Source organism: Psittacula echo, assembly GCF_963264785.1.
Source record: "Psittacula echo genome assembly, chromosome: 5".
Taxonomy (NCBI): Eukaryota; Metazoa; Chordata; class Aves; order Psittaciformes; family Psittacidae; genus Psittacula; species Psittacula echo.
In genome coordinates this window covers 53,107,653-53,132,378 of record NC_137739.1, presented here as the reverse complement: position 1 = coordinate 53,132,378, position 24,726 = coordinate 53,107,653, and the positions used below count along the sequence as shown (strand labels likewise).

Sequence of the window (24,726 nt, the reverse complement as noted above, 5' to 3'; positions counted from 1 at the left end):
TCAAGTTATCATCCACTAGATATTTACAGAGAGGCTAAAATTTTTAGCATCATCTGACAAAGAATCTTACACCCAAGTATCTTCTAGTGGAGCTGCGATTAGAAATATATTGAACAAAACATTCTAACAAGTTATTTCAAGTTTTCTCTAACACCACAGTTTGAGATCTTCTGGGAAACAGCCATGGGAAGTAGAAGTCAGTACATTCTAAGCAGTATATTGTCTTTAATGAGTACTAAAATGTTTTCGTTTGAAATTCAGAATTATTGTTTATAAGTGATAGAAGCCATAAATACCATAAAAGACCAACATAGGTGTCAAACCTGAAATTCCAACTAATATAAAGAATATTATTCTATTTATGCTGTTCTGTAGTTAAAATCTCATAAAAGAAAAATCCCTGAAAATGCTGTATTAGTTGTTAAAATAGATATGGATCTGGAAGTTCAAACAGTTTCTAGGAATGCCAAGCCTTCATTGGTGTGATTGCTACTTCTTTGTGGATCTACACTTGGTCACCACCAGCAAGAAACAAAAGTCTTAACTTGTTCAAATTCAAGTCTCAGTATCTGCAGCTTTTCAAAATGCTAAGCGAAGCTGACACCTCTTTACTCATCAGCATCTTTATCCCAGTATCAGAAAAAGAAACAGATGGTCCAGACTTAAGGTTTCCTCTTCCTCTTCACATAGACTACCAAACAAAGTTTTCTGAGCTAAGTTTCGAAGAGAACTCAGTTTTGAACACTGAAGACATTCACAGCTCAACCTGACTACATTCTTCACAGAGAATTTTTTCCCAGCAACAAGCAAATAAAGAATTCTCTGTGCATACAAAAGGTTAAGACCACATAATCTACAGCCCTTTTGCTCCAAAGTGTGACTCTTGCCCAGGCTAAGCATCCCTGGCAGATAGCTGCCAAGCAGCATGTGCAGCACTGCCAGAAAACAATCACCTTACACTAACTTTTCATTTAATCCCTTGTGCCAGATAGCAGAAGGATAGAAAGGGCAGTGGAAGACATTTAGTGAGCCAGATGCAATCTGAATTTGAGCAAAGAAGCCATGCACCATCATGGATACCAGCAGCTGGGACATAAACAGTGCCTTTGATAAAGCTCTCTCATTTTGAAATTCCTTTTATTAAAGGTTGTTGTCTCAGGGCCAGTTTTCAGTAGACTTGGATCAGTCAGGCTGCCTTGGCCTCTCCCCACCTGATTTGCTGCGGACAGTAATTGGATGAGAAATCTTAATAAAAATTCAATGAATGCATCAGGACAGTGTCTGGAAACTGTGGTATCTTTAAGCACTCCCTAGCTTTTTTCCTTTTTTTTTTTTTTTTTTTTTTTTAAGGAGGATATCCATCTTTCAACTACTGTTACAGAATGAAACCCTAGAAATAACTGCTCATGATAAAGGATGTGACATTGCAGAGCCCACCTTTAACAGTGCACTTAATCTTTGTAATTAGCACTGGCTTTGGACAATTCAATAACCATGTTTCTTGAGTCACCAGAATGCTTTTTTGCTCTTTACCAATCATGTCGTCTTACCCAGAGCGTTTTCATCAAACTGCTCACTGGTTGACACTATGCAGTGTTAGGTGAAGACTGAGAAAGTACTGCTAACTACAAATGTTACTCGTTATTGTAATTCACACAATTCCCTAAACAAAAAACTGGTGTTCCACTGTGGAGTTGTGGCTGCCCCATCTTCACACTACATAATATACATACACTTCAAAAACCTATGAGCTAATGAAGAGGATTGTCACATGCACAGGGACACGGAAGTGCACAGGGAAGCTGAAATACTTCCTGACTTTTTTTTTTTTTTAACACTCCCCTCTCCCCTTTTGTGAAGAAATTTTTCTTAAACATTGAAGCCCTGCATGGCTCAAACAGCTGCTGCTTGGTACCTGCAGCCCACAGAAGCCCGGGACAATAACAGGCTGTCATGGAGCCAACAGCATACAATTCACAAACTCTTGTGTCAGTTGCAAAACTTCCCTATCTGAAAGGTGGGGAAAATCAGGTGACAAAGCAGGATCTTCAGAGGAACAGCTGACTAACACTTTCAGGGATAGAAAAGGGGTTTGTGCTTTTGGCAGGAAATTCCCATTATATCACAGGATAAAACACCAAAGAGTGGCATGCTTCTCCTGAGCAAGCCAAGCTAAAGCACGACCTCAGGCTGGGCAGAAAATGTGAATGTGCATTGGTGGTGGAGAGTTCACTGTACAAAATGGAAGACAGCCCCAAACCAAAGCCTAGCAGGAAGAAAACCCCTTTGGCCCCTTTTGCTACCTCCTGCTCTGGCATTTGTACTTGGTCACTGAAACCCTTAACTCATCTGAGCTTGACTCCAGGCCTTTTGGCCGTTGACTTCAAAGAGCTGCCCAGAGACTACTCCACATGAGGGGTGCCTTCTGGAAAAGCTTTCCACATGGATCTCAGATCACACTGTGCTCCCAACATCTGACAGGTTTACTAAGACAGCAAGATAATCCTAATTCAACTTCTCTTTCTCAGCTGTACAGCACCAATGTCTTCAACACAGCTGTTTAAAACCTTTGCTTTCACAAGTAGCCAAACTTCCTTTCTAACGCTACCCTGTAGATACATTTCTTGAAGTGAAAAGGTAGAGAACAGACCTGGAAATCTCCAAACTGTGAGTTCAACTTTAGGACAGCACTGGAGAGCATAAAGCAAATGAAGGAAAAGTTGCTAACCTGTCCTGTGCTTCATAATCCTGGTTTACAAAGGGGATTTCCATTTTTACAAAGCAGCATGCTGTTGTGTGTCTGGTAGGGAGAATATACAACATGCAGCTCTGAGATTTCAAAGTGCCTTGCTGTGACCCACAGGAATAGCACAGTTCAAAGATGGGCCCATTCAATCCCTCTGTTCTTAGGCCAGATGGACCTGCCTAAGATCAATGCCAGAAAGGACGCCCTTCTGGGAAACTTCCCAATACCCTCTCAGCTGCACAACTGTAATTCCAACAGCTATGGCATGGTAGTACAGCCTTCATTTCTACCTCATTACCTGCGAGATCAATCAATGGACAAAACTTGAGGTCTTTGTGTAGAGAAGAGCCAGGGATGGATAAAAATATTGCCAAAAAAAAAAAAAAAAAATAGGAAAGGGGAGAAACCAGACATTCGTGGGATTCCCTGACAGCTCTGCGCAGAAGGAAGGGCTGGGCTGGAAAAAACAGGGCCCCAGGTTCCTGCCAAGCTGTCTGAGGCCTGTCCTTTCCAAATAGCTCAAAGAAACAGCCAAGGCTCCCTCATAACCCTTTCAGAACTCCTGTAGAGAGAAAGGCTGCTGTGACCAGAGCTGCTCTCAGAGCTCAGACTACTTGAGTCCCCTCGTTCCTAGAAGGCTGTAAGCATTAGGGTCTATTTCCCCCATGAGAGTTACTGAAGTAAGATCTAGGGCCACATTAACCCTCTGAAAACCACTCTGGAAAGCAACTATTTTAATGGTGATTGAGAGGTTTAAATAAATGCAGAGGGAAGCGAGATCTGGTGGTCACTTTGCAAATTAAATATCTAGAACCTATAGAGGATATCTCAAAGAGATCTAAGATCAGGGATGGGTGTAGGGAGGTTATGAGTCAAGTCTTGCAAGACACTAAACTCAACTTGTTCTATATTGAATGAGATATTTATTAGACCAGATACCAGCATGTGACTTCTGTCACAGCCAACAAAATCCTCTGGTGACAGCTGAAAGCAGGAAGAAAGGCGAGGAAGGAAGGAAAAAAGAGAAATGTTATCAGCATGAACTGCCTATACCTGTTGCTCAGGTTTACATTTACTGCAATAATAAAAGAAAAACAACTGCATATTAATAAAAAACTGAGTGTTTAGCAAGGTCAGAAGCCAGCAAGATACTAGTATATGTAAGTTATGAGTTAGAAAATAAAGATACTACAGTCTTACTTACATAAAACCAGTGTCTTACTCCTACTTGATGTACTTTCTTGTCATTTCTATAAAGACAGCAAGACAATTGTTAGAGGGCTGGGAAAATTTCCATTTAGAACTTGAAAAGAATGGGACTGCTTAGCTTAGGAGAGACAAGTTAGAAGGGAGATGATAGAAACGTAGAGAATAAAGAATGCAGAAAATAGATCAAGTATTTCTGTTTGCCTTCATGTAATAAGGGTGCAGAGACTTTTGGCAAATTTGAGAAAAAAATTAAAAAAGAAAACTTATGCATAACATATTATCCAGCTGTGGAACCTCACTGCTACAGCTCAATGAGACTACAGTTTTTCCAGAAAGTAAAACTAGATGATTCACAACAACATCCACTTTAGGCTACGGTACAACAGAAACTACAAGCCAGCTGTTAGCAGTTGACGGTAAAAAGGAGAGTAAAAACAAGCTTCCCCCCACCCCAGACAGGGAATTTCACTGCTGCCCATCAGAATTTCTGCTCTCTGTGCTTCCATTAAAGATGGTGGTGGTAGTTGCTCTGAAGCACATGACGGGAGAACTAGGCATATTTGTAGCCCAGTCCTGGATGGCAAATCCTATGTTTATGTTAGGGAAAGGTTAGTTTGTGGAGGCAGCTAAAATGAAAAAATGCAAAACCATTACTTAGTATTGACTTGGGGGAAGGTATGAAACCCCTGTCACTCCCTCTCACCTACCAATATGGGCTACTTGATAAGAATAATGGGAAAGATCCTCATATCTTCTCTGAAAGGAAGTCATGCAGTCAAAGAGAAAACTGCCCCCTCAAATTGTGAGAGCTATTTGCAAAAGCCATAATTACTCAAGGCCAGCAGGCACAAGTAATGCAGACATTGTGACCGCTTGCTTAGCTAAAGCCAGTCCAAGGTAGGCCTCAGGATGCAGCTCCAGCTAAGTCTCCCAGAAGCAGCTGATCAGAGAGGCCACACTCGCACAAGTCCACTGGTACCCAACTCTGCCCTGCTGAGGCCCCAGCTCTCACCTCCAGCAAACAGACCCAGCACTGGCTCCTATGGTCTCCCTGCGCACAGCCCAAATCCCCTTCGCCTCTGGAAAGGGTCCTGCGATTAATCTCACTTATTACCTCGGAAAAGCAACAGCACAGCGGCTGCCAGCCAAGTCCGACTCAACAGCGTCTGGGGAGCCGAGGCTGCAGGGCCAGGCCTCAGACTGTCTGGGCAAGTCACGAGCTTTCTGCCTTTCCTCTCCTGGAGGCTCCAGGCAGACAGAGCCAAGGCCTAGCTGTAGGAAGCAGGTATCCTACAGGACTGTGCCAACACATGGTGCTGAGGCTCAGGGTGATTTCCGAGCAGGATGGAGAGTAATTGGACCTGCCATCACAAGTTTCTTCAGTGTGACCAAAATATATATGGTATAGAAAAATAAAATAAAATACAAAGGCAAGCCATGTATTTCTGAAGTTTAAGTCAGCAAATTCACTCCCAGAGTTAACAAGTTGTCACCAGTGAGCCTGGGAGATGTGTAAAAAAGGTTGCCAGGGAAGTGCAGGGGAAGGCTGCTACAGGCGCAAATATGCACCAAGAGAGGAAGAATATGCACAAACGAGACACAGGACAAGTTACAAGAAAGCGCAGTTGCCCAGGCAGTACTTCTGTTTTTTGCCTGTCCTCAAACCTTCTCTGAACAGAAGGTAGTAATAGACCAAACCCCAAATTCAAGGCTGTCAGAAATGCTGCTTCTCAAGGATCACAGGCAGAAGCATCAGAGCTGCTGAGGAGATGGAGTCAGGAGATCAGTCACGGAAAAATCACAGTACCTACCCTTTATTACTCCTCCACCTCAAATAAAGAAATTTGCCATAATGCCTAAATTAATTCAACAGCTAAAGAGAAAAGGACAGCAGTATGAGAGGCAAGGAACAGACACGTGGCTATGCTGGGACAGGGCTGGACTCAGTGCTGTTGGCCTGCTGCTGCTCTGGCACTTCTGTGCTGCTTAGCTAAGGAGGTGTTAAGGTCAATGCAATTTATTCAAACCAAACTGAAGGCCTATTGTACAACCCCCAATGCCTCTTGCCTTCTCCCTTCATTTCCTCCAGAAGCAACAGTGCAGCAGTCACCGACTTAGCTTGCACCTAGATACTTTGCAAACAAATAGGCTCTGACCACTTGGCACCTGCTGCACAGGACAGCAGTTGGGCAGCTTCTACCTTGCAAGAGACTTCAGGGAGCTTGAAACAAATGATTTGGAAGAGAATAAAGTTACTATCAACCCTTGAGATGCAGAACTACAAGGCAACACATATGTAACTAAGAGAAATAGATTTATTCTTACTAAAACTTGGTGTTAGTTGTGAAGATCCCTGGGACATCTCCTTACTTCTAGCTGCAAGCTCATATGTAGCTAGCTCTTTCCCAGGGCCCCTACTTTAACATCCATGCTGTTTCTGCAATAATAAGCCCATCCTAGCCTAGCTCCCGAGTCTTGCAAAAAATGGCTGTCCCATCAGCTGCTCACCTTTCTATCACTCTGAGAATCACCTCACATATTAGCACATCTCTTGGCTATTCTAGTATCACTCTTCTAATAGCTCTAATAGCTCTTCAGATCCTGTCTACTCAGGGTCCAAGCCTAATTTCTTATTTTACATCCCACACCTCCAAAATTTATATAAACTGGGCAAACAATGAAGCCACTTTCACCTTCCCTTTATATCAGTAAATCACAATTACTCTGTGATATTTGTCTGGGGTCTTTCTGGCAAAACTCAGTTTCAGTGGAAACAGAGAAGCCACTTATACCAGCACAGAACAAAGTCTCAAGAGATCACAGACTCTTCCATATCCTCACAAGTCCAAATGATATATACTTAGCAATATCAGAGCAGAACATCTGAAACCTAGAACACACAGTACATGTACCCCTACCAGTAAATGAAACTGGCATGAAGCAGTGACACAGCAGCTGCAGATTCCAGTGCCAGAAGCTTTCAGTAATGTCTTCTGTCCCCACCACTAGGGTTTATGCAACTATTTGCCAACAGGTACTCAAAAGTTAATTTAGGTTCCAAATCAACAAGCTTCATTCTCAATACCCAATTTTTTTACCTTTATTTTGTAACTGAGAATGCTTTCAAGAGAATGTTCTTCCAAGAGCAGTTCTGGTAAGGTCTTGGCTTCAGTGACGAAAAATTAGTTGCACTGAATAATGAGGAATCACTTCCATATTTGTTGTCCTTATATCACATTAGTAAAATAGATAAAAAATATATATGGGATTTTACATACTTCTATTACAAAACATATATATACACATTTACATACAGCAGAATGTGAAAGGGTGACAATCCTGCCTGGTGGATAGAGTGAGAAGTTGAGATTGAATTGAAATAGGGCACTGAGATAGGACTAGTGTTAAAGTAGGAGAGAGCAGATACAGGACAGCCTCAAAGAGCTAGAGAGGGCAAAAAAGACGTTTGCTCTGCAGCAAACACGGCAGAGACTGACAGCCATGTTATGGGAGTCAGAAATAAGCCCATACACAACTCGGAACACCTCACCTCTTGTGTAGTCCTGCAGGCTTCTGTGTCGGGGACACGGTGAAAGCCTAAGCCATCACTGGAGTGGGAATAGCACCAATGCATATACAAAGCGACAAAAATCTCAAAAGGCACAGCAATGCAGATTTATAAAATAACATTTTAATGTATCCAGAACTGTTCTCTATCTCTATATTGCAAACTCGAGATCTCCTTTGCCTTTTGGCAAGCAGACTACTGATTTGGCACCTCATCTCATACAGACAAAAAAATTCAACAAAGAAAGAGATACTTTGAGAAGCATTTAGGTAAGGCAGTTCTGGGAAGGTGAGAATTAGAAAGGAGGAATAAGATTTGTCAGTAAGATTATGCTGAATCCTACAGATTGCAAGCATCAAAACAAAATTTTCAAAGAAATCTCAACAGCAGTAAAATGGCTTGATTTTACCACAGAGCCATACAAAAACTGTAAGGACTGTGTTTCAGAGGCAGATGTTTGAACTGGAGCCAAGTGCAAGCCAGATAAGAGACCCATTTACAAAACATTTCCATCCTTGCTGAATTCTACAACTGGTAGACCAGAACCTTAATGGAACAAAACAGGAAGCTTTTTTCTTCAAACAGCCACCCAGCACTGAGCACAAGCTGACACCCATCAGATGACCTTCTATGAACAGCTTGCTCCAGTGTGACAGATCAAGTAGCAAAAAAGGCATTTAGAATAGAAGATAGCTATCTCCATATATCGTGACCTTGGCATTCCTTTTGGAATTCTCCCATTAAATGAAAGTTCACAGCCCAAGTAATTCAGCACTGAAAAGAATCCTTTTTTTTCTTTTTCTTTTATTCCCAGGTTTACAAAAAGCTTTTACCTCCTGGTATTCTCGCCATTTAATACCAGCAGCCACAAAGATAACATAAATCAGTAAAGTCTTAAGACATCCTTCCATCTCTTGTTCTGAGGATTAGAGCAGAACAACTGAAGTACTGAAAAACTAAATGGTTCATAAAAAGTTTGAAGAAGGGATCTTGTACCAGTTGTGACCAGACAATTCTGAAGTACTTCTGGATTACTGTACAAAATAAAAGAGAATTTCTAAAGGCATTAAACTATGCATACAATGCTAGATGAGGCACAGCCCTCAAAGTCATTCAGAGTGGAGTTCTGAGCATTAAATGATGGGTTTTTAGACCTACAGGAAACATAACTGAAATGGTTTCAGAGCAACATAGTAATTACAGTGACTCCTGCAGAGTTCTGCAACAGAAGATTTTGAGCACATGTAATCCTTTTCCAGCTATGTGTGTGAGTCCATGGAGAGGTGCGAGCAGAGCTGAGAAAGGAATGGAAGCTCTAAGACAGCCTGCACTCTGCTGCTCTCTCAAGCTCTGTAGGAAGGGAAGGTAGCTTACACCTGTTGGATAGGTTCTTTATTTGGATTAGGTAACAGCTTGCCTGGCTGAGCTCCAAGAGCAGAATCACCACCACCTCTCTCAAAAACTCTGAACCCCAGAGGCAAACATAATACTGGAACAGAAACAGGCCAGGAATTCATTTCTTGCATTCCTCTTCTTTAGGCAGGATGAAAAGCAGTGACTGATGAAATAAGAATAATTTTACTTCAGCTTGCCAGGTCCCATTCCAATCCTTCTATTGAAGGACCCATTTGGGAAAGGATGACCACTTAGGTCACATGCCTCCTTCTGCACTGTGTCTGACTCTCCCACCTCCCTCCATTTTCTGGTAGTATTCAAGCAGCAGTGACAAGAATCAGTATTTTCATGTATACAGTACTTTCCAGTCCTAAACTCACGTGCTGGAGAAGCTGTGCCTCCTTATTATGATTTAAAAGACAAAAAAGAAGGCTTAGGTGAAAGAATAACAGTATTTACTGAAGTGGCAAGGAAAGAAATCAAACCTCCAGCAGTTCTGGGCAGGTATTCAGCGTAGCTCACCCTGCTCCTAGCTTCCAAGATCCAGAATCCTTGGGGCAAACCTTGCCGCTCTTTCAATCCCAGCAAGAATGGTTTTAATGCAGAATCACAGCTTTTGCCCTGAGTCCCATGATATTGGCAATAAATATAAATTCCAATATCCAAAATTTATAAAGACCATAATGAAGCCATCTGAAAAAGAAACTTTATAATATAAACACTGAAAGATATTGCTCTATCTTTGAACAATCTAAACTTGACATTCAAGAAAGAAGCATAAAGATGCAGCCTTACTGGAGATTTTTTGCAGTATCAGGTATAAGTTTGCATTCTGCATGTATGTCTCAACACCAGCAAACCTAAACTTAAAGATGCAGGGATGAGAAATGGTCAAACAGACATTTCCCTTTCATTATAGACATTCATCCATCTGCTTATTTCACCATGAACCCAAGAGCTCTGGGAACATAGCTCTATTTTCATAGGCCTAGTTTCTAGGATAGTCCTACGAAGATAGGCCCTTACACAGAATCATAGAAGCATTTAGGTTAGAAAGGCCTTTAAGATCATGTATTTTAAATACCTCCAGGTATGCTAAATCAACCACTTCCCTGGACAACCTGTTCCAATGCTTGACAACACTTTCTGTGAAGAAAGTTTTTCTAATATCCAATCTAAACCTCTCCTTGAGCAACTTGAGGCCATCTCCTCTTGTCTTATTGCTTGTCATTTGGGAAAGAAGAGACTGACACCCCTTCGCTACAACGTCCTTTCAGGTAGTTGTTGAGAGCAATAAGGTCCCCCCTGAGCCTTCTCTTCTCCAGACTAAACAACCCCAGTTCCCTCAGCCATTCCTCATCAGACTTGTGCTCCAGGCCCTTCACCAGCTTTGTTGCCCTTTGGAAATGCTCCAGCACCTGAGCAAGAAGCCACATACAAATTACAAGTGAGCTCCTGAGTGTATTGCATTTTTCTTCAAAAAGCTGGAGCAGGAATTTTAACTTACCTGACAGCTGAAGAGACAGGCCTTTTGTCAGCTATATGGGCGTCTGACTGCACAGCCAACAATGACCCTCTCTTGTTGAGTGATGACTGGTAACTCTGTGGGGTGGCTGCATTCTCCTTGCTTATAGCTCCACTTGCCAAGTTCAGGTTTGTTAACTAAAGGGGGTGGGAAGAAGAGAAAAAGAAAAAAACAAACAAGAAACAACCGAACATCAGAAACAATTAAAAGCCAAGAAAAGAGCAAAAGGTGTCACTAAGTAAACTGGATAGACTATGTACTAAGAGGAATAAGACTACTAGAGAAAGCAAACATTCAGATGCAGGACTGTGCCAGTTGCATAAAGCAGTGGGAGAGATGACACCAACCTCCACCATGCTTGAGATGAATTCAAGTACCAGCATTAAAAGTACAACCCTTCCATTCATAGAAGAACAAAGGAGGAAAGACAAAGATGGATCGAAAATCCCAGAGTAAGAAAGCAACATCACATTCCTGTCATGTGAAAACTTAACTCTACATGCACTAATCAAAACCTAGAAACTCACATTACACTGAGCAGAGACCAGTGTGCCCAGTCAACATAAGCTGTTTCACTAAGCCAGCCATACACACTTGTCCTCTCTCTACCCCTCTCTATGCATCCATACAAGCACAATCCAACAGCATATGTACCTTGTATATATAATTCAAAACCAAACTCTACCACAAATGAAAGAAACTTCTCACACAACCACTTCCAATTTGTTTACACAAGTAAATATGCTAGCTAACGATAGGCTAGGTGTGTATTTGTTTATACCAAGCTCTAAAGAAATTATCTATGCGGATTTAAGCATACAAATTGTATTCCATCGTTTGTCTCTCTGAGCATTCTTCTTTCACTGGTTATCTTCTTGACAGATCAAACTCTGCAAACTGACACTATCTGTTGGTTTATTGAAGAGAGCCTAAAAAACGTAATGAAGTGGTATCTACTACAGCAGGATAAGTACTAGTTTACATCTGGGAAAAGAAAAAGAAAATGAAGCTTACAAGACACTACAAAGGTTGCAAAGCAGGGATTCTCAGTCAGGCATTGCAAGAATTAAGTTTACTGCTACCTTTAATTACATGATCACATGTTGCTTTTTTAGGAGCACAGAACAGAGCTGGGTCTGCACCAAGACTAAGACCATATGGTAAGCAAAACTTATCTGTATGGACCCTGCTTGCTTCTGTGGCAACTGGAAGGCATATAACCAGAGAGACACAGGACACCTAATCCTGCATCTGCTCCAGATCTCAAAGGTGATGCTTGTTAAGCCACTTAAGTATGACTTAAGCACAGCTCATGAATTCCCAACTTTGAGACCTTAACAATGTTTTTTTACCAGAATTTGTGTGCAATACTCAAGTGCATACCAACTTCATTGCAATACACTGCACTCATACTTACAACAGACTTGTGCAGGACTGCAGACTTCATATCCTCTGACTGAACTCTGGCATAAACTACTACTGCAACTGGCAACACAGTAGATTCCCACTTCTCCTGTGGTTTAGTACTATGAGGCATCTAAGCATTTTGTAAATTCAGAAATCTTGACTCCTACTTCAAGTTATGGACAGGATTAAATTATAGCAGTTATGCAGTGGGCTTCTCCCCACTGCTCCAAAAGCAACCTTTTTTGTCTCATCCCTTCTGAGCCTTATCCTTTCCTGCTCTTACTCCTTGTCTGTGTCTTGTTATTCTCACTTAGTCAGTGACAACTTCCATGTTTCAGGTGTCATTCTCCATATTCTGCTCAGTTTCATTCCTACAGACTTCCAGCACTGGCTTCCACACTACTTCTGGCCCCTGAGCCACACCATTTCAAGCCCGGAACTCTCCATGAGAGTAGTTAGTTGATCTGTCTTCCCACACTTTTGTTCTTTGTTCCTCTTCCAGCTGCTCTTATGCCCTAGAAGCAAGCTTAGCCATAGGCAGTGCTACCCATCTTACATGGAAAATTACTAAAGGTGTCATTTTGGTGCCTCAACCTCACCCTTAAATGTTGTTGTCTTCTGTAGAATTGAATTAAAATTTAAAGCATTCCATTGCAAGAACAGAAAGCTTCAAATTAGGTTTAGTTCCAGTTGTGCCAGGCACTATACAAATACCTAAACAATGACAGTCTCTGGCCACAAAGAGTTTATTGTCTGAAAAGAAGCAAGAATGGCAAATGAGACAAACACAAAGGAAATAGGATATATACAATTCTTAGCTTGTCAGCAACAGTGATCACAACTTTGCTAACACATTCAATGTGTGAAATGAAGATGACTTTATCCATTTTTTTCATCATCTTGATACTAAGAACCATTTAGCCAGATGAATTACCACCTCACCCCTGCTCTATTAATGCAATCTGCTTTCCTCTCTAATACTGTATCATTGTTTATTTGAAAACTGTCTTTCTAAGCAAAGCACGTGAGCAAATAGCTTAGTATGGTAGTAGAGACATTTCACACATTCCACATAGACAGGTGTTTAAACTACAGCAGGATTAAATACAGACAAGGGATTCAGAATGAGGGAGAGAACACCAGTAAGACCATAAGGTTTAGCTGCAGCCAGCCCACCCATATGGGTGTTACTGCTTGTTACTGTGCCGTGTGCTGAGATGTTTCAGCTGCTATAATTAGCTTGCCAGGGTGTTGCCTTGGTGGATTGCTGGGACACCCCCAACACATTAGTGCTCCACAGAGTAGCTTCGTTTTCTAGTCACTAGTCTTCCTGTGCACCTGATGAAACCGTATTCTTCCCTTTATGCAGGCAAATACTTGGCAGCAAATCAGTTGTTACTTTGGCTTAAAATAAGATAATGGAATATCTTCTTTTAACATATCAAAATCTCAATAAATAAAATATGGTATTGGGAAACTAAACAAAACCACCTCAGCCTACCCCCAAAACCAAGAAAGGCAGGTTAGTGGGGCTCAACAGGGAAAGTGATTATTGGTGTGCAACTACAAGAAGAAAGTTAGTTTTCACGAGTTGTATCAAGATGGGTTCAAACTCTCCTGCTTGGTAAGATTCCTGTTTTTCACTAGCAGTCAAGGACTTCAGAATACTTTTTTCTGACACTATGACAGGAGACCTGTGTGTGCTGCACTGCACTCTTCAAGCATCCCTATCTTCAAACATCTCTGCTCATGTTAAAACATGTTCTGTGGAGTCCATAAAAGGCAAGATAATACACAGCTAATACTTCTCATAATAGAATGATTCCTAAGGTTTTACCACGATTTTTAAACTGTTGGGACAACTGAAAGGAACATGCTGAGTGAATAACACAATGGGACAATAAATCCCAAAGAGCTCTCATGGAAAGAGGAGAGCCCACTTTATGTAATTCTAGTTGTTACCTAACATCAAGAAATAGGGGAAGAAAGCACATGTTGATAAGCAGAGCCTATTGTTAGAAAGCCTAACAGCATATATATGTACTGTTATAATTAGTTCAATACTAATAAGCCAACAAACAAATTATTGCATAATGCCAAATTACTTTTACTGGGGTTTTTTTAATTATTTTTAAACATTACAAAGTAAGTTTATGACAATACACTTCCCTTCTTGAGAGCAGGCCCACATAAGCTTAAGAGAATTTGTCTCTATGGTTTTGCTTTATTCAGAGGAATCTATTTCTCAATAAATTTAAGATTGAAAGAAAGGCCACAACACAGAATGGTATCGGAAAGTGCCAGATATAAGAGTTGAGATTTTTGGGTTTGTTAATCTGCTTTATAATTAAAATAGGAAAAATTAAATCTCCAAATACAAGCAGGAAGAAAGAAAACTCCAGGACAGAATTTGGAATTTGTTTCTAATGAATAGCATTCTACAGACAAAGACCCATTGTACAGTACCTTTAAGAAATCACAAGTAAGAGTCAAAAGATGAGCTTAATCTCATTCACATTTCTGATCTGCATTATACTATTCTTTCAATGTTTCTCATTATCACATTCAAGAATCTTTTTTCTATAATATTTTCATTTTGAATTTGTCTAATATTTCAAATAAGCTAAAGCAGAAAATGTCAACAACGGCCAAAAATTAAAAAGTATATATATACACATATATATATTTATATGTGCTGCAGATCAGCCTCAACAAATTCAGTAAAAGCCTCTAAAAAATGCTCCTAAAAGCCTAAGTGTTTCTCTTGCTGGTTTGCAGGAGTCAACCAGAGTGAACAAGGGCGCATCATCTCTAGAAGTTGCCCTCTTAGCACAGAGTGGAACAGTGACTTAAGTTTTCATTACCAATACCTTGAACAGCAGATCCCGAGTTTCACTGGTCAGTGTGTTACAACTCTGAGCAAGCAATGCACTACAAAACCCCTAAAACTCCCCAGTTGGCAGTATTTTTCTGCCAGAGGCCAGTTATATCCTCTTGCCTGTAAAGTGCTGAGGACTGGAGACCTACACAGTCTAAAGATGACCACTTCTCTTACTTGGAGCCACACTTGAATCCTTTCCAGTTCACACATCTTATTTCCATTTGGATCTGACTGGTGAGGAGGAGAAGGAATCCAAGCCATATTTCGAAGATCAAGACATGATCAAGATGTGCCAAAGGAACACAGTGATCATAGGCCTACTTCATTGTCTCTTCCAAAAAAACTTCAATATGATAAAAAGTTCACAGTCTGAAACAGGAGGAGACCTAAAGCCACAAATTTTTAGGCACAATGTACCCTCTCAAGAAGTTTCAAAGGTATATATGAACACCAACAGCTCACTGAGAAACCTTTGTCTTTAAAGAAATATTAGAAATGGATCATTTTAAGGATGTAAGATCATTTTACTAGTAAGATCATTCCTCCTCTACCTTTGACCAGACCAGAATCTTTAGGTTTTGATACCTCAGATAGAACAAAATGACACTGTATGATAAGCTCAAAGGAACAAAGCATTCCACTAGAAAACTGAAAGCATGCAAAATGTCTCATCATTTGCAATATATTCTCCTTTACCTTTTTGCCTGTTTTTTCTTGTGTGTTCCATTTCTAGCTTCAAGACCCTTCAGTCAATCCCTAATTTTCCATTTTAATACTGTTCATCCAGCAATGTCATCTTTATCCAGTAGCTGTAAAAGAAATGTTTCTTTTCTTCCATTACCTTGCTTCCATAGTCACTGTATTTTTACCTGCCAAGCCTTCCTCAGACACCCATACCCCTGGGGCTTTTGACATCAGTGAGATATTTATATTCCCAGGAACAGAGGGGAAGAGCTAACAACTCATAAAAAAAAATTCTAAATCTATAAATAAATAAAAAATTGCAGATTCTTTCAGTTATATTTTTCTTCTTTCAGCTTTCAGAGGTGACTGTGACTAGGTGCTAGACCAATATAAATATTCAGTGTTAACTTGTCATCTCCCCAGTCTGTGGGCTGCATGTTTTTGACTTCACCACAAAGCTGCCATGTACATCTGTGATCTAGTGCAGGCTAGCATGACTTGGTCTAACAAAACAGAGCTCCCAGGTCTTCCAGTACTACTGGAAACTGTCCACCTGCCTTGCCTTCCTTAATTCATCGAGATACTGGAATCCAACAGGCCATCCCAGTATGGGAAACATCACAGGATCTTAACCTGCCTCTTTCCTTAAAAGGCAAAGGAAATCCCAAACCACAAATCTCTAACTAACACACACACACACACACACACACACACTTTCACTGCCTGAATAGCAGCACAAAATACACCTACTACAAATTCCTTGAAGAAACCATGTAATACAAGCAGATTTTCCTAGGACCACCTTTTTGTTACCCAGGCCAGCTTTCTGACCACACCCCATACTAAACCACCTTCATTTTATGTACGGATTTGAATTTGCAGGAGCAACCAGCCAGAAGGGAAGAACTGGGGCTAACAGGCTGGGAAGTGTGAAATCTGTGTACGTACCAAGGCTGATCTGGCCAAAGGCCTCTGACATTCCTTCTCTGCTTGCGGAGCTTACCAGCTTACAGGATATACATATGCATACAGAGCACAAATGTTCCCGTCTCCAGAAAATGTTCCAGACAAAGACCTGCCAGAGACATTCCTGGGAAACCTGACAAACTTAAAAACTCGTTTGTAGTGTCTCCAGCGTATGCATCCATTTAACAATGAAAAAAAGGAAAAAAATAACAAAACCAAAGTTAGTGCTGCTGCTGTGGATGGCTGTACACCCTTCTTCCTTCTCCTGAAAACGTCAAGCTTTCATTTAGATGCTCTCTGACTCAAAAGTTCCTAGTGGGAGTGATTTTGATAAGACACAGTTGTGCCAAATATTTGATGATCAGGGTGTAATCTTTCCTATAACATGCATTCTATCTGCTCAGTCTGACCCACTTGGTGACTCTCTACAGATGTTACTGCATCCTAAGAAAAGCTTCTGCTCCTATTCCCTTTGGTGCCTCAGAGCAGAAAGAGTTCAGTTTGAGCACTGTCAAAACTGCATTGACATTTTCACTTCCTACAGCTTCTTCTAAGACATTACTGCGGATGCTACAAATCAGTAGTATTAAAAGTAATTCCAGCTGCCGTGTGAACAGCCTGGAGCTGAGGAGGAGATGGGACCCTGCAGCAGTGCAGAGCTGTGTGAGAGGAAAGAAAAATATCCCTTAGACTTCATCTCCCGCCTTTGTGCTCCTCTTCCTAGTCACAGTGAGATGCCCTCTTCCTTTACACTTCCCTTCCTCTCCATCAGTAAAAAGGTAAAAGCCAACCAAATGCTTAAATGAGGAAAATAAATCTGATCAGGATTCAGGTAAAGTTGTTTCAGTCAAAGCAAGGGACTAACACTGGAAAAAAACCCCCTTTGTTAGGGAAAACATCCTCAACCAAATTTCTGCAAATACTTGCTGCACACTGAGTTTCGCGGTCTTTTTGCAGTCACCATGTTGCACTGCTCAGTTCTAGAACTAAAAGAGCTGATGCCCACTAGGAACAGTAGAGTACATTTTGGCATGTTGGCCATTTGCTTTGTGGCACTTTTCCTCTGCTGAGGAGAAAAGAAGCCGGGTACCACACTGCATAATTGAGACAGGCAACTGAGGATTAGTGTGGGTTCAAATATTGTTGTAGCTGATATTAAGCTGAAACTTGCTATTTCGGGATTGCTGTGGCATATTATTCCCACAAGGTCACTCTGGGGCACTGTAAAGAGCCCATTCCAATTGCTCCTCACTCCTTCTCCCCTGTCCTAAGGTTTAGTAAACTCATCTGCTTCTTTCTAATTTGTACCTTCTGTCCAAATGAAAAATGTAGAGGGAGAAAAGTACCCCACCCTCCCATGGATCTATCAGCAAGTTTGCAGGAACCCTGGCTGCTGGATCTTGGGCACTGACTGGCTACCTAGCAGAGATAGAGGCAGCCCGGTATAGCCTTTGTCTGGGTGGTCTGATGTTACCCCTGTGATTAAACTGGCTGGCTAGATTAAACTGGCTGGCTAGAAGAACTGGAGCTATTCCTAATGATAACCAAGTCCTGAAAACTCAAAATCTCCCTCACAGACAGGGGCAGAGCTCCCACCAGGCTTCCCCTCCTCCTTCTCTTCCTCCTCCTGCTGGTGAAGCTGGCCAATTCAACATTCTTCAGTTCACTAGCAGTAATAACTACAAAGTACTACAGCCTGGTAAGTATCAGCTGCAGCCCCCCACGCCAGTCAGTGATAGGGACCTCACACAGATCCATTGCAGAAGAAAACCTTCTTTTTACCTTAGAGCATATTTCAAAAATAAGTAGCATGCTATCCACAAAGAAAAAATACATATCCAGGATCCAGCCCCCTGGCTCTAGATCTACATACATGCTGTGCATTTTAATATCCTCCTGACAGCAAGTCCTGCAATACAAGCACAAAGAAATATTTTAAGCTAAGCACATGTGAAGTAAAGACTTTAGGATTAATGCCTGGTAAACAACACAGAGGGAAAAGAAGTCTGGATTATTTTGTTCACAGCCTTCATGTATCTGTCCATCAGGAAAGACCAGTGGCTAACAGTAGGTACAGACATAAATATCTCTTCATTTAGCTGTCCAGAAATAATGCTGTAGCCGGTAAGGTCCCTATATCATAAATCAAGGCAAGAAAGACAAGTATGTCCCTATACAATGAAAGGGGCATACCAATCTCTATTTTCAGGCTTTATTCCCCAACACACCACCAATGTATATGCCATGATTCTTCAATAGTACCATTACTATCTTATACTCATGCTAGGCAATGGGCTAAGTGAACAAGAAAATTTCAGGACAACTGAAAAGCTGAGTATCATTAACACATTGACAACACTGCAGCTGAAGCACCACAAATACCAACAAAGACATCCCTCTAAAAATAATTAGCAGTCATTTGCATGCTATAACTAGGAAAATCACTATTTTCAGATACCAACTTCCCCACAAGTGTCTCAGTAAATTTCTTATCATAAAGGAAATATTTAGCTTGACTACAGTAACATAATGTAGCAGAAAAAAAGTCATAAATATGGAAGAAGCAGCATGGCACACATTCCTCAGTATTAAAGACAACACATCAGTTCAGAGCAATGGATCAGCAAATTTGCTATCCTGCCTAACATAGTTCAGAAAATGAAAGGAATCTTGGTTTCCATGCATCTAACTGAAACATCTTATTGATAAGAAAGATTAATTTGATATTTCTGTATGTTAAAACCTAGGGGTCTATCATTTGCCAAATGCTCATTATTCAACTATGGCCTGTTAAGTTTTCTGTCTTCATGCTATCTTACTGCACGAAGTTTCAGAAGTCAAGTGATTATTCTTGGCAAGGCAAGTCAACATTCTGTGACAATAACTATTCACTTTTATGATCAGTTTTTGCTCTGATGTCTTCCTACCAAGATGAATATCCCCTTCTTATGAGAAACATGAATAAGTCTTTATTTACCTGGTCACCCACTGCTCTATATAATTCCTTCATACCTATCTCCTCCCTAAACAAACAAGCCTAATATTTTCACTTCCTTATTAAAAATGTATTTTGCAGTTAATTGTTGTAGTCACTCAACTGTGAATCCCAGTTATTTTTCCTGAATTTGCTTTAGAAATGAGAACCAGAACTGAAAACAGTTTTTCAGTGGAGGGCCTGTGACTGATGCTTACATGACTACATACCATTTCCTACTCTGTTCCTTAAACATGCTACTGATTTTTCTTTTTTGCCTTTACTACTTGACTTAGAACAGGTATCTCCACTGAGCTTTCTAGAATAAAACTGATTTTTTATTCCCTGGATGATTGAAGGGTATTACTTCAAGTGGTTAAAATTACTGCTTGTCACGTAATCAGTTATTTATAAACACTGAACTTCATCTGCTATTGCTTTTCCCAGTTAATGCAGTTGTTACATTTCTCTTAGCTTTCCTCATGATGATCAACAATTGTACTGACAAATTATCAGGAGGTAGGCTCATGTTTAAGTTTATAGCTTAAACACAACTTCACAGTAATGGAACATCTGGACACTTGTAGCCCACATTACACTGAATGGAACAAGAAGTTACCTCATGTAGTGAACATGAGCTGCACAAGCATGTATTCACATGGGTAAACACTATAAAGGACTTAATCTACTGTAAATTCACACCCTGTGTTACCTTGCAATAACTTGCTTTCATATTCATTCTTTAGGGAATAACATGCCAACCATTATGAACCTCCTCCTTTCAAATCTTTAATTTTACAGTCCATCATGTTCATTCTGCATTCTATGTCTTCAGTTACTCACCTGCTGTATAGCAAACTGGCTAGTTACTCTTTTGTTTGCTTTCTGTCTGCTTTCAATCTGTAACAAAACTTTACCTCTCACCATAGAGATACCTGTCTTGCCTAATAGTAATTGCTGAAAGCTTGTAAAAAATCTTTCTGTAAATTTGAAGAACAAGAACCAGTTCCACTAGATGGTATTTTTCTCAGTTCAAAGAATTCTAATAGATCAAGACATAGAATCATAGAATAGTTAGGGTTGGAAAGGACCTTAAGATCATCTAGTTCCAACCCCCCTGCCATGGGCAGGGACACCTCACACTAAACCATGCCACCCAAGGCTCTGTCCAACCTGGCCTTGAACACTGCCATGGATAGAGCATTCACAGCTTCCTTGGGCAACCCATTCCAGTGCCTCACCACCCTCACAGTAAAGAATTTCTTCCTTATATCCAATCTAAACTACCCCTGTTTAAGTTTTAACCCATTACCCCTTGTCCTATCACTACAGTCCCTAATGAAGAGTCCCTCTCCAGCATCCGTATAGGCCCCTTTCAGATACTGGAAGGCCACTATGAGGTCTCCACGCAGCCTTTTCTTCTACAGGCTGAATAGCCTCAACTTTCTCAGCCTGCCTTCATATGGGAGGTGCTCCAGTCCCCTGATCATCCTCATGGCCCTCCTCTGGACTTGTTCCAACAGTTCCATGTCCTTTTTATGCTCAGGACACCAGAACTGTACACAGTACTCCAAGTGAGGTCTCACAAGAGCAGAGCAGAGGGGCAGGATCACCTCCTTCGACCTGCTGGTCACACTCCTCTTGATGCAGCCCAGGATACGGTTGGCTTTCTGGGCTGCGAGCGCACACTGGCGGCTCATGTTCATTTTCTCATCGACCAACACCCCCAAGTCCTTCTCTGCAGGGCTGCTCTGAATCTCTTCTTTGCCCAACCTGTAGCTGTGCCTGGGATATAATAATACTGCGTCTCTTTTCTCTATACATCTCTCTCTCATTCCTGCAACTAGGCAGTAAGACATCATACAGTGATGCAGGAGATTAAGTAATGATTTTCATGGGTTCTAGATCAGTATTTCTATTGTATAACACTGTGAAGGCACCCTTGTTTTCTCAATGTTGGAAGCATAAAGATACACTGATAAAATTTTATACCATATAATGAAAAATATTTTTCAAAAATACAAATTAGTACCAGGCAAAATGTTCTCACACATCTTGTGAGACGACTCAAAAGTAACTGTACAAGGGAATGAAACCACACATCAGTAATGCTTTACCTTTCTACCATCTCCACCTTCCATATCACAAGAACTGTTCATTTCATGAACATTTCATGACTATCACTATGAAATTGCCATCTGGTGTTTCAGAAGAGAATGGAGAGGACTGATAAGACAGAAAGCTCATGTAATCACAAAAAAATTGTTTTCTTAAGATGACAGATTTTAAATACTTTGTTCCATGCTCATAACTCATAAAATACTTACTTTTAAAATTTTCCATTTGAATATTGTAATTTTAGCAGCCAATTGGCTTAATAAATTAAACTGATTGAATATTCAATTAAATTGAATTAAACTGATTGAATAAATTAAACTGATTGAAGTGAGTGTATGAGAGAGAAACATGAAACAGGTGCTTTGGGCATAGGTAGGAAACAGCTGGGATTGACAAAGAACAGAGGTGGACTCCCAGCCAGAATGGCAACATCATGCCAAGTACAGCTGTTGAGCCTACATTCCTGGGTACCCCAGAGACCCCAGCTAGTACACAGATACCAGAAGCAATTCTCACAAGAATGGGAACAGAAAACAAGCTTCCCAGCTGCTCTTGGAAGGAGGTAATGTATTCAGAGAACCCCTACCCCCAAGACACAGCTGGGCACAACACAGGGAACCAAAATACAAAGGCATTCAGCTCTCACATTATAGCTCTTGCCCTTGGAAAAGAAACAGTCCACAGCAACACCCTCCCTAAATCAATAGCATAATCTTGCCATTAAACATGATTAAATTCAAATATCAGGTCCCTTTAATACCAGTCAGGTACTTTCCAATAAGGCAGACTAACTCCAAGTTTCTGGAATAGTTTTAAACAATTGTACTATTTTTATTATTTAGGTAACTGATGTTCTCTACCAGGGGTCACCTTATCATAAAGGAAATATCTATCTGTACAAACACTGTGTTGCTCAATACAAAATCTCACTTGGAAATAACCTACACTGTTTGCTAGGAGCTGAGGTGTTTATTGTTTTCTGGTCACAAAGAGTGGAATTAGCACTTTCATTCTATACATTTCCCACTCTTCTCTGGGGAAAGTATCTTCGGTGACCCCAGAAACAAAAAGCAATGCAGACACATTTAGCATGACCAACATATTTCCAGAGCTTCCACTGCACTTCATAGCCACTTCCAGACTTGAGTATACCTGCACTGATAGGTGACTACACAGACTCCAGCCTCCACCATCTGCAATTACCAGAGGATGCTCCTCTGTCAACCAACACAGCTCTGCTCAGGAAGCTACACAGCCCTTCCCTCATAGAGCTTTGCGAATTACTCTCTGGATTCCCCCTTCTATACTTCCTAATTTAACCAGCAGTAACTAGCTATGGTAGGAATACAGAAGTTTATATAGCTATTAGATGATTTTTAAATGGCAGCAAGAGGATAACTTGGTTCTTTAGATGGACCTAAGAAACCACAGCACTTGGAGCCAAGTGGGAAATGAGCAGGTTTAGGGAGAAAATCTATTAATTTCTTTTAAAGTTCTTTTCAGAAAAAGACTTAGAAGAAATAGATACATTTCCTTTTTCCCCCAGATGTTTTTTTAGATACTATTTTTTATCCAAGGAGGCCAGCTTCCATCATATATTTAGCTTTCAACAAGTCAGCATTTCCTGAATGAATGTTCATTTCTCTACTGGATTTTTTTAATAGTTTTACTGACAAAGTCTAGCTTTAAAATGCTGAATTCTGATTTCACTAAGAGAACCAGACTGACAACTCTGAATATTACTGGACAAGCAAACAAGCTTCTCCCAGTGTTCCTCATACCACTTCGGGCTTTGAAAGATCAGATTCTCTAAGTAGGGTCTGGCCTGATGCAAGATCAGGCCTCAGCATCACTGGTATGTTCAGTGCTCACATTCTCTGTTGCATCATCAGCAAGAAGGTGCTTTGGTTTTGTGACTTATCCCTTAAAGTTCAAGACCTATCTACAAAGACCAAAGTGCCTGTATTAGTTTTGGAACTGCCCAGGCTGAATCAAAACCTTGAACCAGATGTAGAAGAGTCCAAAAAAATCAGTTCAGCTTCCTAGACTTATAAATGCACCCCACCTTTTAGAAAAGAGATATTGCCAATCATCTAAACAGATATTCAAAATCCAAACAGAACAATAAAATTGAAAGAAACAAATAGCACCAGCTACTGCAACTATCAAAGATGCTTCAGAAAACTTAGCAAAAGACCACTGTTAAAACAATATCTCCAAAATCTAAGTATCAGAGCAAAGATGACAAGTGCAGGGACTGTGAGAATGAAGCCTGTGACAGCCTTTTCTGTTGTGACAGGGACTCTAGCTTTACTGCTTACATACCTGCCGTATAAGGAGACTGCTGTGGTGTGGTATGCTGACAGCCTACCTGCTTTTCTGCCACGTGCTGCAGTTCTGCTGCTACCATACTGGGGTTATTACTATTGTCCTGGGAAGAAGCATCTTCTGCATCTTTGTGCATCCTGGCTGAGCCCACATGCTGTCCACTTGAACTGCGATGGCACAAACCTTCCAAACAAACATTGGATATGCTTAGTAAGTGGTATGTCAGACTCTCTCAGCCTGCTGATCACAATACAAAAGCAAATATGATACATTCTGCATATTCAAGGGAGAATACAGCCTTCTATTCTGCATGGGTATTGCTTACATGAGCTTTTGTCAATTCCAAACCCATATTCTCTTCATCATAATGTATCTAATGACAACCAATTCCAGACAATATTAGCTGCTGTTACCCAAGTTAAATCTATAATTCTTTTCTTTAAAAACAAATGGATTAATTTAAACAAGCTATTCAATTAGGAAGTCAGATTCATTTTAATGCCATAAAGGTGGTCAATACATATACATATCTACACAGCAACCCGAATGAACATGTGCTGACCCTCATGTACAATCTAAAGCAAATGTATATCATTTAAAAAAAAAAATAATCAGGACCACAGTTGTTAGCCTGTGTGTGGTTCCCAAAACTCTCTCAATAAAGTACAATATGTATCTAAAAATTCCTATAGTTTCTTCTACTCTTCAGATTTGTTACACTCTAAAGTTGCATTGCTCAACTATGTTCTACCCCAGCATGGTAAATCAGAAGTCTCTAGATCTTGGTTTTAAGATACACTTGTATAAGTCCATGCTGAAAAGTCCTGAAGAAAGAGATACAGTAATGATCCATCCAGATCTTTTGGTTTTGGAGGTCCTTACACACCTTTAATTATTCAACAATTCTGAGGTTTTGTTAAAGGAT

At 40.6% G+C, this 24,726-nt stretch overlaps 1 protein-coding gene across 4 annotated transcripts in view; it reads right to left on the bottom strand.

Annotated features, from left to right (window-relative positions):
- The window catches only part of TTLL5 (tubulin tyrosine ligase like 5), a 136,534-nt gene that overhangs the window by 45,895 nt on the left and 65,913 nt on the right, over positions 1–24,726 (bottom strand). For 3 of the 4 annotated variants that reach the window (XR_013956916.1, XM_080618597.1, XM_080618596.1), the window contains exons 29-30: positions 23,845–23,984; positions 10,426–10,580 (exon numbers count right to left, since the gene is read on the bottom strand). Coding sequence is in view for 3 of the 4 variants with exons in the window: in XM_080618597.1 (XP_080474723.1) it covers positions 10,426–10,580; positions 23,845–23,984 (295 nt within the window). In the remaining variant the exon portion in view is untranslated. Of the gene's footprint in view, positions 1–10,425; positions 10,581–23,798; positions 23,985–24,726 lie in introns of all 4 variants that reach the window. The other variant, XM_080618598.1, reaches the window with a different exon arrangement.